At 39.6% G+C, this 13,726-nt stretch overlaps 1 protein-coding gene across 5 annotated transcripts in view; it reads right to left on the reverse strand.

Annotated features, from left to right (window-relative positions):
* Positions 1 to 13,417, reverse strand: part of BRD1 (bromodomain containing 1) — a 60,781-nt gene extending 47,364 nt beyond the window's left edge. For 2 of the 5 annotated variants that reach the window (XM_086746956.1, XM_086746931.1), the window contains exons 1-2: positions 13,082 to 13,414; positions 7,485 to 8,865 (exon numbers count right to left, since the gene is read on the reverse strand). In XM_086746956.1, the coding sequence (XP_086603082.1) occupies positions 7,485 to 8,851 (1,367 nt within the window). In that variant the 5' untranslated portion in view covers positions 8,852 to 8,865; positions 13,082 to 13,414. Of the gene's footprint in view, positions 1 to 7,484; positions 8,866 to 12,235; positions 12,309 to 13,081 lie in introns of those variants that run through there. The other 3 variants (XM_086746940.1, XM_086746950.1, XM_086746967.1) reach the window with 3 other exon arrangements.
* Between the last annotated feature and the right edge of the window lie 309 nt (positions 13,418 to 13,726).

A 13,726-nucleotide genomic window follows, 5' to 3' on the forward strand; every position in this document is an offset into this window, starting at 1 on the left:
TATGGCAACTAGTTACAAGAAAAGCGAAAACAGCATTTTTGGTGACTAACTATGCGGCAGTTTAACGTAAAAAAGGCAATGAGAGATAACCAGCCACTTTTCTATTAATCATGACTAACTGCTCTGCAGACCATACATGCTTTTTAACTCCAGAGATATTATTTTAGTATTAAAATATATTAAGACTTCTATAGCATCTCTCCATTCTCAAGTTTTCAAAATAGAAACTGGAGAGAAAATTCCCTTAAGCAAGTATGTGATTTTGCCAGTATTACTATAGTAACTTAGGCAGAAGGAACTTAATATGAAAATCTGCGAGTCAGATCAAATACCCAATAAAGTCAATACATTTTCAAACATGAACTAAACATAGTATTTTAATTACTATACTTGTCCTGAGACTCCAGTTTCATCAACTCATTATTTTGCATCTTTATCCGACACAGTTGTATTAAAGGTACATGCAAAAGACGTGCAAAACTAAACTATACTCTGTAAAATTTTACTTAGTATCACGAAAAAAACAGTTTTTTCTGACTTACGGTAATACCTAGAACTTTACTTCCACTTTACTGGGCAAATAAAATACTCCTATTTTCCAACACAAAGATTGCAGATATGTTTCTAAAATCTGTCAGAACAAAACATTAAAAATATGAATTGAACAAATTGTAACAAAGTAAACAGTGTTTCAAGAATATTTGAATTTTCAAGCCTTGCTCAGTAAAGTTCCACAGAGCATAATCAAGACTCATAGGAAGCAGGAAAGACACTAAAATTGCCTACAAACAATTATAGTAATTCCGCTGGCACTAACTGGAAGAGAATTAGCAGAAAAACAGAATAAAAAGCTAAGAAAGTGTCTATTTTGAGAACTAGAATTAATTCTGGTGCCTTGCCAACTATCCAAAAAACTTCAGCTTTCAAAGACAAGAAAGCCTGCTTGGACAGATGAAATCCTACTCTTCCCTCACAGAACCTTTGGCAGCAACCGCCTATCAAACAGGGCTGGTGAAACTTGCCTTTCAACATACCTTTAAAAAAAAAAAAAAAAAAAAAAACAAAACCCCCAAAAAACAAAACAAAACAAAACCCCACCAAACAAACAAACAAAACCACACAACAACAACAAAAAAAAAAAAACAGTGGAAAGAGATAGTTTTGTTGCTGTGCTTGTATTTGTAATTCAACTTACTCTACCATTTCTGAACCAAAAAAACCCGAAGCCCTTTTTATCAGCTTCAAAGACACCACACGCAGATTGAATAACTATGTAAAAAATTGAGCCCATTTGCATGTCTTTATTTCCTTTTGAAAACCTATTAGGTAAGTCACACTTTTGCCAACACATTAATTAATTCTTATTTAATAAGCCAACTGGAGTCAAGACAAACTGGCTTGAAAATAAAGCTCCAAAGTTACTCTATTTTTTTTTTAATATCACAGAGGTAAAGCCAGTGAACACTGAGGTAGCTCTTTTCTTGATTTAGACAAAATTATTTTTTTATTTAAGCAAAGAGGTCAGGATGACATCAGCAGTAGTTTCCCCATGTATCAGAAAGGTTTTGAGGTGGATCAGCCCTACAAGAACACCAGTGGACAATGACTGCTAGCATCCCTTTCCACTTTACCTAGGTGACTCCATCATCTAATTATTAGGTACCACCACAAGGCATACCTACATCATGCTCTCCTGTAATTAAAAGAAGTATTTCCAAGTATACATATATGTATGTTCAAAGACAAACATATAGCAGATACTAGTCTAGATTTGGTCAGCCTTCAATTTTTTTTGCAACACTGGCTCTAGTAGTATTTTTCAATAGCTGTTTTATGCTGAATTTTAAACAGCATTTCTTGCTCTTTTCCCTCACTTGAAAAGTTCCTGAAGATATTTAAAAAACACCCAGTACCCTAAAAAACATTAACACAAATCCCCAAGAGAAACCCACAAGTCATATATATGATTAAGAAGCATCATCTGCGAATGCAGACTAACAGATTCACATCTGTGAATGTATCAAAAGCCTTCATAATTTTCCTTTCTGCTTATACTGTGTTTCATCACCTTCTGCCCATTTGTTTTTCTGGTTCATACTTCATTTTAGAGACAATGAAGATTCCTGTGTCAAGATATCAAGACTACCTACGTTTAATTACTTGGTAAGAAAGTTCAGCATAGTTCAATCCAGTTTTACTACCAGGAGCAATATGCTTTCTAATAAAAGCAAAGGTCAACATAGAAAAATCGGTTACTGTGCAGCATATAAGTGTTGATTTCTAAAAGACAGCTGAAAATTTTTTTTAAGAGTCTCAGCAATTTTTCCTCTCATTTATCTGTCCACTACTTACCTACTTTCGTAAGGATCTTTTATTCTCTTTTAATAATATGATGCAACACAACTGATGCATACAACACAGAAAACAAGTATAACACCTCGTTCCTACTTATTATGTAACTGCAGGGTGTTTTGGCTTATTTTTTGCTCTCTGTACAAGTATTGCATTTTAAATGCTTTCTTAATTTCAGACACTACAAATATACCATGTAGTAATTGAAACTAAAGATGAAAGCAAATATTTGTATACTTTAAAATACCTGCTTCCACTTAACAGAGCAATACTGGCACGAATGGAATTTTAATAAAGCAGATTACATTGTATCTCACTGTGTATTTTGAAAATATTGACGATTAAATATTTTATATCACATTCATTTTCTCCCCCTGAGTATACAGCCACAACATCTTAGGTTCACAACATCTTTAAAGAACATGAATATTGACACTGGCTTTGCTTTTCATAAAGCAACCACATTTTAAATGCCTCTTTCGACATGCAAGATCAAGAGATTACACCAAAATAGTTGTTATTTATTCTAAAGAATCAAGCACTCAAAAGTCAGAGAAACTACACAGTTTTCACAGCAAACACTGCAACTCTTCTCCTTTGTGTACCCATCCTACTCACTGGATAAGGCAGCTTTTAAAAGGACAAGAGCACCACTGAGAGGGGTTGGAGGCGGGACAGACCACAAGAAAAGGAGCATAGAGCCAGTACAAGACAACAAACATAGACAAGAAGCTAGATTTAGATTGTCAAATAAGCCCTAAAAGTTAAGATTGCCTAACTTGAAAATTTAAATAAAATACTTTTAGTATAATATTTTTACTATTTTATTAGGAAAAAAAATCATTTATCTACTAAGCAAAATTCAACCATCATGCATCATCAGTGCAGTATGAGCACTGTAAGAACAAATTTGCCACTGTTTTCAGACAAAACTAGCTGGTGGCATCGGGAGGCTACTTTTCTGACTAGCAGTTGCCAACAGGTGCAGGTACTGTCTCGTCTGTCCTTTCCATACAGACATGCAGTTTGAGGAAGTGTCCTTCCTCACTCTTTCCCCTACACAGCACAGCTGCTCTCACACTTCCCAGAAAGATGTCGCTTTCAGACTAAGTTTCTCCCTTTTTTTTTTTCCTTTTTAAAAGCTGAAAGCTGATGAATGCAAGCAGTACAACACAAACAATCTAAAACATTTTTATATTTCAAGAAAAATTGAATGGAAATTCCTAGTAAAGAGACAACACACTTCTGTAGCCAGAATGTCTGATGCAAATCATATAAGGGTAAGTGTTTCTCTGGTGGTTCCATATACTATTCCAAGCACTAAGCAAGTTTCTAACAAGTCAGCACTGACAGCACTGGAAACTGAAGTCATCCTAAGGTTCTAACATGACCTACTGCACCTCTGGAAGTGGATACTTAGGTATAGACTTTCTAAAATACCTAGGCAACAGGACAGATAGATGCCCAGCATTCAGGGAGGGGGTGAAAAAAAACCAAGCAAACAAAAAAAAAACCCGCAAAAACAGACAGGGGAAGCAAACATTCATCTTCTATGGTTACAAACGTCTGATCCTACACTCTTAAATCAGTAGTTCATGGACGATAGTCTGAGAGACCATATAATTAGACTACAAATGACCTACAGAATAACACTATGTAAAAAAAAAAAAGAAAGAAAAAAAAGGCAGAAAAGCTTAAGAGTCTAACAACCATGTAAGAAATCCTGATAACAGAGAAGCGTACAGCTCTCAAAATCATTCAAGGCAGCAGTGTAGAAATCTGACCTACAGATAAGTTGAGCTGTGTAGAAATTATGATGTTGTTCTACAACAGTGTTTTTAGCATATCCTGAACATTAAGATAGGTGTTTCAGAAAACAGGTTTATTACAAATGGTATTATTAAAATGCCCAGTCTTTCACACAGACTCACTATCCAGTTCAGGAAACAGCAAACAACCCTTCCACCTTAAAGTAAACATAAACGGCAAGAGGGTTTTCCTCAAGTTTCAGCAGGTGTGCTCTGGGGCTGTATCTACCAAGTATTTTCCTCTTTGCTATAATCTTTATATAATTCTCCAGCTGCCAGCTCTAAAGAACTAGCTATATGCCAAGGAAACATATAGTCTAGTTATTAATGATTAAAAAAGTACACCAAACCAAACATCTCCACATGTGCCTCAATTTCCAGAGATATTGAAAGTACATTCATTTCAAATTCTTAAGGAAAAAAGTACTAGTGTGTAAACACTGAATGTGTATGTTTCTTCTCTGATAATTTAAATAGCTTAAATGCTCTTCCTCGAGATCTCTAGAAAGGCAAATCATGTTTCAGCTCCAAGGGGAAAAAAAAAAACCCCACATTAAAAAACAGATTAGAGAAAAAAGGATCATTTAAATAAAGACTGCTGTGATATGATCCACATCACTCAGTATTAGTTTATGGGTAAGTATTTAACTCCCCTTCACACACAAAAGTTTTTCTAAAGAAAAAAAAAAAGTCAAAGAAAATCAGACAACTGAGATGTGGGTCTGCAGCATAATCATTTTTCCTTTTAATATGCCCATTTCTGTTTTGCTTTTAATTTGGGATTAGATTTCTAGGACTAAGCACATTCACATTACAAAGAACACTTAAGCAAGAGTCTCCTTCAGCTGAAGACAAGCAATTTATAATAAAGCTCAACTTTAAAATAGTTCTAAATGTGCCCATTTTTTTCACTTCTGACGTAGAATATAAGAACTATACTTGTGTCCAGTAACATGAAACTGAGCATGAACAGAAGAAAGCTGAATCTCTCTGCAGTCTTGAAAGAAGTTTAGTGTTAAAAAAAACAAAAACAAAAACAAAAACCAACCAAACAAAAAAAAAATAAAGCCCACCACCAACCCTGAGAAAAAAAAAAAGAGTATATTTCTGTTCCTGGCATTTAATGACACTGTTTAAAAAAAAAAAAATTCTTATTATAATATCCTCTTAAGGTCTGGCTTTTATGGAAGTTACCAATGGAAAGAATTGCCAGAGGTACAACTGAGAACATGTATTCTAATCCTCAACTCTCACTTAGTTTACATACTTTCTTGCTTTGTCTTAAAAAAAAAAAACAACAAAAAAAAACAACCAAAAAAACCCCACAACGCGCTACACCACACCAATCAGGACTGTCCCAATTAAGAAGACAAAGTCAGGTTCTTTTATAGAGCTCTTCCCTTCCATGGACAACAGCACCTGTTTAAGTAACAGTACTTAACGCTTACTGTCAACTTTAGCTTTTCTGCAGTGCACTGCTAAACAAAAATACCATTTTACCAAGCAAACTGTAACAGAGAACAATGCAATCAATCTGATGTTTGTAAACACCACAGAGGAACTCATGGCTATTCGTCAAAATTAGCAAGTAAATAGCTACTTGCATTAACACTTAGCACAAGTCTCAAACGTATTTATTTAGAATAATTTAACCAGCCTAAACCATCCACCACCTGAGACCTGGGAGTCAGCTTTCAAAAATGCATTGTTTATTTGTATTCTCTCAAGAGCCCTCACGTCTGAACATTCAGAGTCCAGTCACAGTACAAACAATGAATCCGCACACAGAAGTGGCGCCTGTTTCGAAAAAAATTTATAAACTACTGTTCTTAAATCAACAAGAATTTAATTCAAGGGTTAAACAAACATATTGATGTTTTAAATGCTGGAAACAAAACAAATACTGCATAAAGACAAATTTTAGTCTCAGTAGTCCAATTTTGCATTTCTCAGTCCAGTATACAGTCTCAAATGTTCAGCAAAGTCAAAACTGTATCTTTCTACCCCAGAGCTTTCTCTCATTGCTCAAATCCCAGAAAAAAAAAAAATTCCAGTGTTGAAACGCATAACTCAGTTTAACTGAATGAAATTTGAAAAGAGATGCTAGAATTCTTTTAAATTAAGACATAGCTAACTGAAGTTCATGCTGAGATTTTTTACTCCTGAAATAAAGATATCAAAAAATCTTCATTTTGCTCCAATTCTGTTGCTACTTATGAAAACATCACTTGAAACATCCCTGCTTTCTGATGTGTCACTTCACTAGCCTCACCAGATCAAGAGCCATCTGTCAGCTCTCCGATCAACACTGTTAAAATATAAAAATATGGCACATTAAATGTAAAGAGCAATTTCACTTCTGGTGTTCATGCTTTATATTTGCCCTCGTATAAGAAAAAACTTATGCAAGGACTGCAAAAGACACACTAACATAAAAATTAGTTTAAAGAGAACTTTTTACAAAGTATAAATTCGTAAGCAAAGATTAGGATTAAATCTCTTTACCACAGGCATCAATTCATTTTTGTTTAAACAAACATTTTACTAGAGTTACAGGACAGATGTTTGATGGCATCATTGAACGGGAGGGCACATTCATTTCAGGTTCCATAACTAAGAAAACATTAACCAACAAACTTACCATCACTTGCTTGCTAACTTCTCTAAAAAAAGTTTGCAAGGTACCAAATTAATCCAAGCCTTGATAAATACTATCGCATTTGCAAAAGGAAATATGCAGATTCAGGAAAAGTCTCCTGAAAAGTTAGTCAGTCTCAGAAGGAAAATTTTTCCCGGATGGGTTCTTCATACTGCTTACATAGATCTTACAGTACAAGTTCACACTTCGTTTAGGTGAGATGAACACGATTCAGGTCTTATATATGCAAACGTAATTTTCAGTTTGGAGCTCTTGAAATTAGGAAAATAAGTTCAGATTCACAAATTATGAATACAGTTAACCTTGAGCTTGGCTAGGTTTTTTTCATACAAAGGTCAGTTACACATGCTATTCTGAATTCACTGGTTAATTCTCAAAATTACAGTGAATGACAACAACTGAGCACACAACATGAACTAGTCTGACAAAAAAAAAAAGTTTCTGAGGACAAGACAGACCACTTACTAATTTATCTGGGGAAGTCACTGCATTTTTAATGCATTTTCACAAAAGTACAATGTACATAATATATATTAATCCTCCAAGTATGGCCTTTAAGGAAAGCATATAAGAAATGCACAAAAACTTCAAGTCAGCATCTAAAAGCATCTTTTTAATATTAAACAGATACTTAAAGGTTTCTTTCACTTGGACAGTTTGCTTACCTCTGAGGGGGGATATAAGGAGCAGATACTGTTGGCATAACTGTACAGGGTTCAACCACTGTTTTCTTAGCCTTTTTTGTCTTTTTTCTGACTTTTGATGTAGACCTAGCAGTTCTGACCGATCCCTCCTTTCTACAAACACCGTTTTTGATTTCAGCTTCTCCATAAATATTGAGAGGTCTCCGTGTGCAACCTGGTGGAGTATGTACATCACAATAGGCAGTCTTTTTTACAGAGAACGTTGTCCCACTGCCAGTTAGTTCTTTCACAGGTTCCATTTTCATATATAGACCGGCCTTTTGAGCACACGTCACATGGAATGCAGTATAGCAGTTTGCTTTGTGGCACTGGATGCAGGCACCAACACCTTTCTGTTTACAGAGGTAGCATGTTAACTTCCATCTGGCTGGGGGAATGTTCCTGACACCATCAATTGGCTCAATAAAAACTGTATTGGCAAACCCAACTTCTGGAATCCACAAAGCACACACCACATGTCCCCAACGATCATCATCAGTCTTTTTAAAGGCACCTCCCTTGTTTGGGCACAGCACACAGTCTACAGGCCGAGAACGGGACTGCAGACAGTGTCTGCAGAGCCACTGGCCCTCAGGTATATATGGCACCCCGTAGCATTCCTGATGTACTGCTAAATTACACATATCACAAAATAGGATTACATTGCTGTTCTGACATTCACCATCCATGCATATACAACACACTGCATCTTCATCAATTAGAGACTGATGATCACCCTGTTTTTGGTTCTCACAGTAAGACTCTTTTTCAAACCTGTCCATAAGGAATTCAAACATATTTTGTGAAACAACTGATACTCCATCACTTTTCCGCTTCTCATTTATTATTTCTAACCATGCATAATCTTCTTCATCCATGTCATATTCAACTTCGTTGTCAAGTTCTTCTGCAGACTTCTCAATGAATTTGTAATAAACTGGAGGTCTCCGAGGAGCCGATGGGGGACTGTATTCAACAATCCGTACTTTTGGTTCTGGAAGAGGAGTTGTTGTAGCAGGAATACCATGCGAGCTGGGAAGAGCTTCATTTTTCTTTTTCACTTTGTTATTTTTATGCCGTTTGCTTCTTAGACAAATTGGTGGTCTTTCACTATTTTCTTTATTGCTGTTGCATTCGCTCATTTCCTGGGCTGTAAGATCATCTTCTAATATAATCTCTAAAGGATCAAAGATACTGATCCTGTGCAGGCGACCTTCAATTTCTATTTCAACCATTCTTTGAGCTTGAGCGTATGTCAAAGTTTCTCGTGTGGGGGAGTGCTTAATATTGCATGGGGAAGAAGAATGCCTTGCTGCCGATACTCGATGACATCTTCCTTTTCTCCTCATTTGGTAATGTTTACCTAAAATTAGAGCAACATTTAATATTACGAACTCCAAACATTTATATTAAAATAATAGTTTTACTATAGCAAGGAAAAAACTTTCCGTTCTGTAGCCCCCAACATATCTACTAAATTAAAAAAAAGCCTCTCACTCTTAGTTAATAAGACTGATAAGACAGCTCACACTGTTCTGAACAAATTTAACCTAAAGATAAATAGATCTCCTAAATAACAGCTTTTCTAAGTCAACACAAATGTATAAAATCCTTGATACAAAAATTCTTTAGAAGAGCTATCTGTAAGACCTCTGCAAGAGAAAAAAAAAAATTTCAGAAGTGCTACAGAAAAAAAAATTACACTTGTTACATTGAAAGAAAACCTTTAATACACTATTTCCTAATACTTTAAGGGTGTCTGCAGTTCGAAATTTTTTTCAACAGCTACAGATTACTTTCTCCAGATCTCCCCCCAAAAGAACTTACATAACTGTGAAAGAAAAAGCAGTTTTCCCTCCAACGTTTTCGACTGTAATTTGAAAAAACCATGTTAACAACTCAATTACTACACCTATATTTAAATGTAGAAAAACACACATACTTCCAACTTTGGCAAGTTCACAGTTTGACAGCCCTTTACTTTTTCACTTTTCTCAATTCTTAGTGAGCCTATTATTCTTTACAGAATGACAAGAACACAACTGAACTTGCAATGCCCAATATGGCACAATAAGGACTCCAACAAGGAAATATTTCACCTGTAAAGGAGATTTGACTTATAACACAAACATGCCCCCTGCATGTAAGTCTGTGCAGACACACACTCCTCTCTCAGCAAATTCTGGGGTAGATAAAATCTCCCTGTCTTTGAATTCAATCCCAAACTTTTTTAACATAATTTTGAAGCTTATCACTTACTGGAAAAAGATTGTCCCACATACCGTACAAACACAGAGCATTTTACCCCTCCACCATGAAGCACCATGTCTAGGACAAGCATGCATTCTGATGACAAAATTTCAAATTGAAAGCTTCCATACTCATGCTTTTTGGTATTTTAATGTTGGTTTTTTTTTTTTCCCCTGTAACGGTTGTAAAACCAACAAATAAGGTCAAGTTTAAAAGTTCTGTCCCCTTCCTTCCCTCTTCCTAATAAATCATTAATAAATAGCAGAATTCAGCCTCAACTGCAGAAAAAAAACTCCTGACCTTTAATTACAGACTTAAAGTATTATTAGGGCCTCATCATTTCAATTCAGACCAATCAGAAATTCTGCACTTGGATAATGCAACTAGTGTTAGCATGTACTGCCCGAAATAGCAGAGAAAGACTGGTATCTGAACACTATTATCTTTAAAGATTACTGTATCTATTTTAGGAAGAAAATAGCAAGGACTGCAACATTTACATAAACTCCTCCATGTAGCCTGTCTTTTGCTTAGTCTACGATGCCAATCTCTAAAGTTGCACCTTGAAAGTACTGAAGGAACTCCTGTAAAAGGAAGACTAAATAATTTAAGCAGCTAGCGTTAAAACTAGTTCTTGAGAGTCTGATCTATCTGCTCTCACAAACTGACCTTGTTTTCCCAGAGAAATTAAAAAGGCGAATCTAAGCTGTTTTTATTATTCACGCAAGAATCGTGTTGCTCATAGATCTGACTTTTACACAAATAATCCTTAACTCTTATTACTTGTTTTTACAGCACAAGCACAAAACTCGACAACAGTCAGTGTTTAATCATGACAGACCTCTGATCTGCCCTATATAAAAACCAGATGAATAAAAAAGGCTCTACCTCTTCAAACAAGTTTGGTAGAAATATTCAGTAATTTAATTCTGTAAAGCAATGTAAGATTAAATCATACTGATTTACATACCACTAATACTGCTACAGAAGGTCCAACAGCTAGAAACAAAGACATACTGATAATTTAACTGAAATTAAAAGTTAGTTCCCAGCTTCACAACAGGTGTTATAATTCAGAGGCCAAAGATAACACAGTGGCCTTGGTTTCTGTTTATTATAAATAACAAGGGATTCTTCAGTTAAAAAACAGTGACGTGTCAACATACAACAACCTATCACAGATCAGGATGGTTTCAGTTTATGGTATTTTTTTTTAATATGTCTTTAATTTAGTCACCAATCAAAAAAACCAGATCATTTACATTATGTTTACCTCATATAATTGCACTTTAAAAAAAATACAGACTTCTACATCTAGACAGTATTAATGTCCCTTCCTACATCTTGGCTGGTTATGTATCTGGTCATAGTGGCTCACGAGGATAGTGACTGTTTTGAACAAAATACTGGGAGAGGGGTGATAAGGAGCCTTCAGAAATAATAATTTTTAAAAAATGCAACTTTTAAACACTTCACTATCTAATTTAACCCAGTATTAAAGAAAAACACATTAATGCTAGGTTTCCAAGCTCTCCATCCTCCTCTGTTCCTGAGACTCTTAAGCATAGCTGCAAGCAGGCAGTAACAACAGGAAGAAAATACTTAAAGCCACAAGTGTTCTTACTTTAAGATTGAGGATTGCTATTGTCAAAGTAAAATAAACTGTATGAACCAGAATCATAAAAAAAGACAGAGCTAACATCTATGCATCTTCCTTGTAATACTCGACTGTAAACAAAGCTTATTTAGGAAACAAATTACAGTCACAGTTAAAGGTAGAATGGATACCCTACAAATACAATGCTATGAACACAGAATTGGAATGGGTAAATACTCTGTCTAAATCTCATAGAAACTTAGTGTGAATAACTTAAATGCTCTGAAAGCCAAAGCAGTGTTGTGTTTTGTTTTGTTCCTCCAAATTCTTCTGTTTGCAAATGTCCTATAAATATTCCAGAGGAAGATCAGATTTTTGCATAGCAAATTCATGGCTGGCAATTGGTTTGCTTTTCCTAGTTAATTATCAGCCATCTTTCTTCCCTCCCCCCACTTACAGTATCCTGTAGATCCACAGGAATGAAGACTACAGGCATAAGTTTGAAAAAGAGTAAATGAAGAGAGTTTGCATTCAATATTAAGACAGATTCCGCACTAACAGCAAAATGAAACTACTTTAACATAGTTCTGTTAGCACTTTTCCGCCCCTTACAACAACTAAAAGCCTGCCAGAGATAAAATAGGAAAAGTTATCCACAGCTTGCTTCTCTTGGAATTATATCAGCTGCTTGGGAAGAAAGTCACCAGCAGATGCGTTCCCTCACCACAACAGAAGTACACGAAAACAGCTGTTTGTGTGGCATGCACAGTACGAGGGAAAAAATACTTTTTTTATCAGAGTGTAGGATAGCTAAAACCAACAGGAAAAGTATGATAACGTATACTTTCGAGTTACAAATCCCTTTTCCAACCTCTGTCCTAGTTACCTTCCTCCTCTTCAAATAAATTGCCTTTGGTCCCTGGATCCCTTGCTCAATGGAAAAGGGAATTCCATTCTCAATGGACACTTTCATGCAGACCATTAAAGAAAGAAAGACACAGGAATGCTCTTTAGTCCCAAACAATGCGGGAGGGTAAGCAAACAGCTCTCACACGCATATGAGGGGGCGGGACACCACCCACAACTTCAGCTGCGGAGCAGGAGCAGCCCCCTCGGGGGAATGCAAAGACCCGGCCTTGACGCAGCCCAGCGAAACGGCCCGCGGCGCGGGATCAGCAGAGCCGCTGCCCCCCGAGCCAAGCCGGCAGCGCCTCCCCTCCCCCGGGCTGCCGCAGTCACTCCGGCCACCGGCGCGGCGCCCACCGCCCGCCACCCCCGCGCACGGGGCCTGCCCACGCCCACGGGCCCGCCCTCGCCGGTGCTGCGCGAACACTTCCTGCCCACGCCCAGGGAGCCTCCAGCGTGCACACACCCCTCCGCGCCGATGGTTCCTGCCCGGCCCCGGCATTCCCCCCTCCCGGCCCCCGGGAGGATGGTTCCTGCCCAGGCCCATCATCTCCAGCCCTTCCCAACAGTCACCTCCCTCCCCTCCGCGAAAATACTCGGCCCACAAATATGGCGGCTGACAAAACAGCTCGAGCGGCGCCCTCCCCCAGACAGCCGCGCTCGGCTCCCCGCCCGCCTCTCCCCCGCTGCTGTGCCCAGCCCGCCCTGCCCTTCCCCCCCTGGCCGCTCTCCGTCTCCACCGCGGCGGGACGCGGCGGGACCCGTCGGCTCCCCAGCCCCGCAGCCCCCGCCCGCCGGACCCCGTCGCCCGCCCGGCTTCACTCACGCTGTGGGAGCCGCTGAAGCGCGGCTGACAGACCTCCTGCTCCGCCTCTGCGGCCGACGCTGCGGCCGGTTTAATGGCGGAGGTCCCGCCGGTGCTGCCGCCTGGCCCCGTGTCCGGCAGCCGCGGGCGGGCGAGCGGGCGCTGAGCGGGCCGCGCTGCCCGCGGCGGCGGCCCGGCGCTGGGTGCGGCGGGGCTGCTGCTGCAGCCGGGCGCGGCGCATTCGTGAGGCGCGGCGCAGGTCGCCGTCCGGCTGCGGGCTCAGGCGCTCAGCTCCCGGGGCTGAGAGGCTCCCCTCCCCCCTCGGCACAAACAATGCGGCTTCACCACAGCGCTGCGCCGACGGGGGGGTGGGGAAGGAGGGAAGGGACGTGAGGGCGCTAGGCACCGCCCAGCCCCGCCGCCGCTGCCGCCGCGGGGCGGGGCCTGCGCGCCGCTGCTCCCCGGCTCCCGAACGGCGGAGGGCGGCGCGGGGCCGGGCGCGCTGGCAGCGGCCGGCTCGGGGCGCGCCCCGAGGGACAGGGCGGGAAGGCGGCGGCCGGGGCAGCGCGTTCCCGCCCAGGGTCGGCGGCGGCCCGGCCCCCGAGCAGAGCCCGGCCTCGCCTCGCGGCGGCGCCCCCAGCGAGAACGTTTGAACGCCCCAGCGCA

Source organism: Chlamydotis macqueenii, chromosome 1, assembly GCF_036417535.1.
Source record: "Chlamydotis macqueenii isolate bChlMac1 chromosome 1, bChlMac1.mat, whole genome shotgun sequence".
NCBI classification, from domain to species: Eukaryota; Metazoa; Chordata; class Aves; order Otidiformes; family Otididae; genus Chlamydotis; species Chlamydotis macqueenii.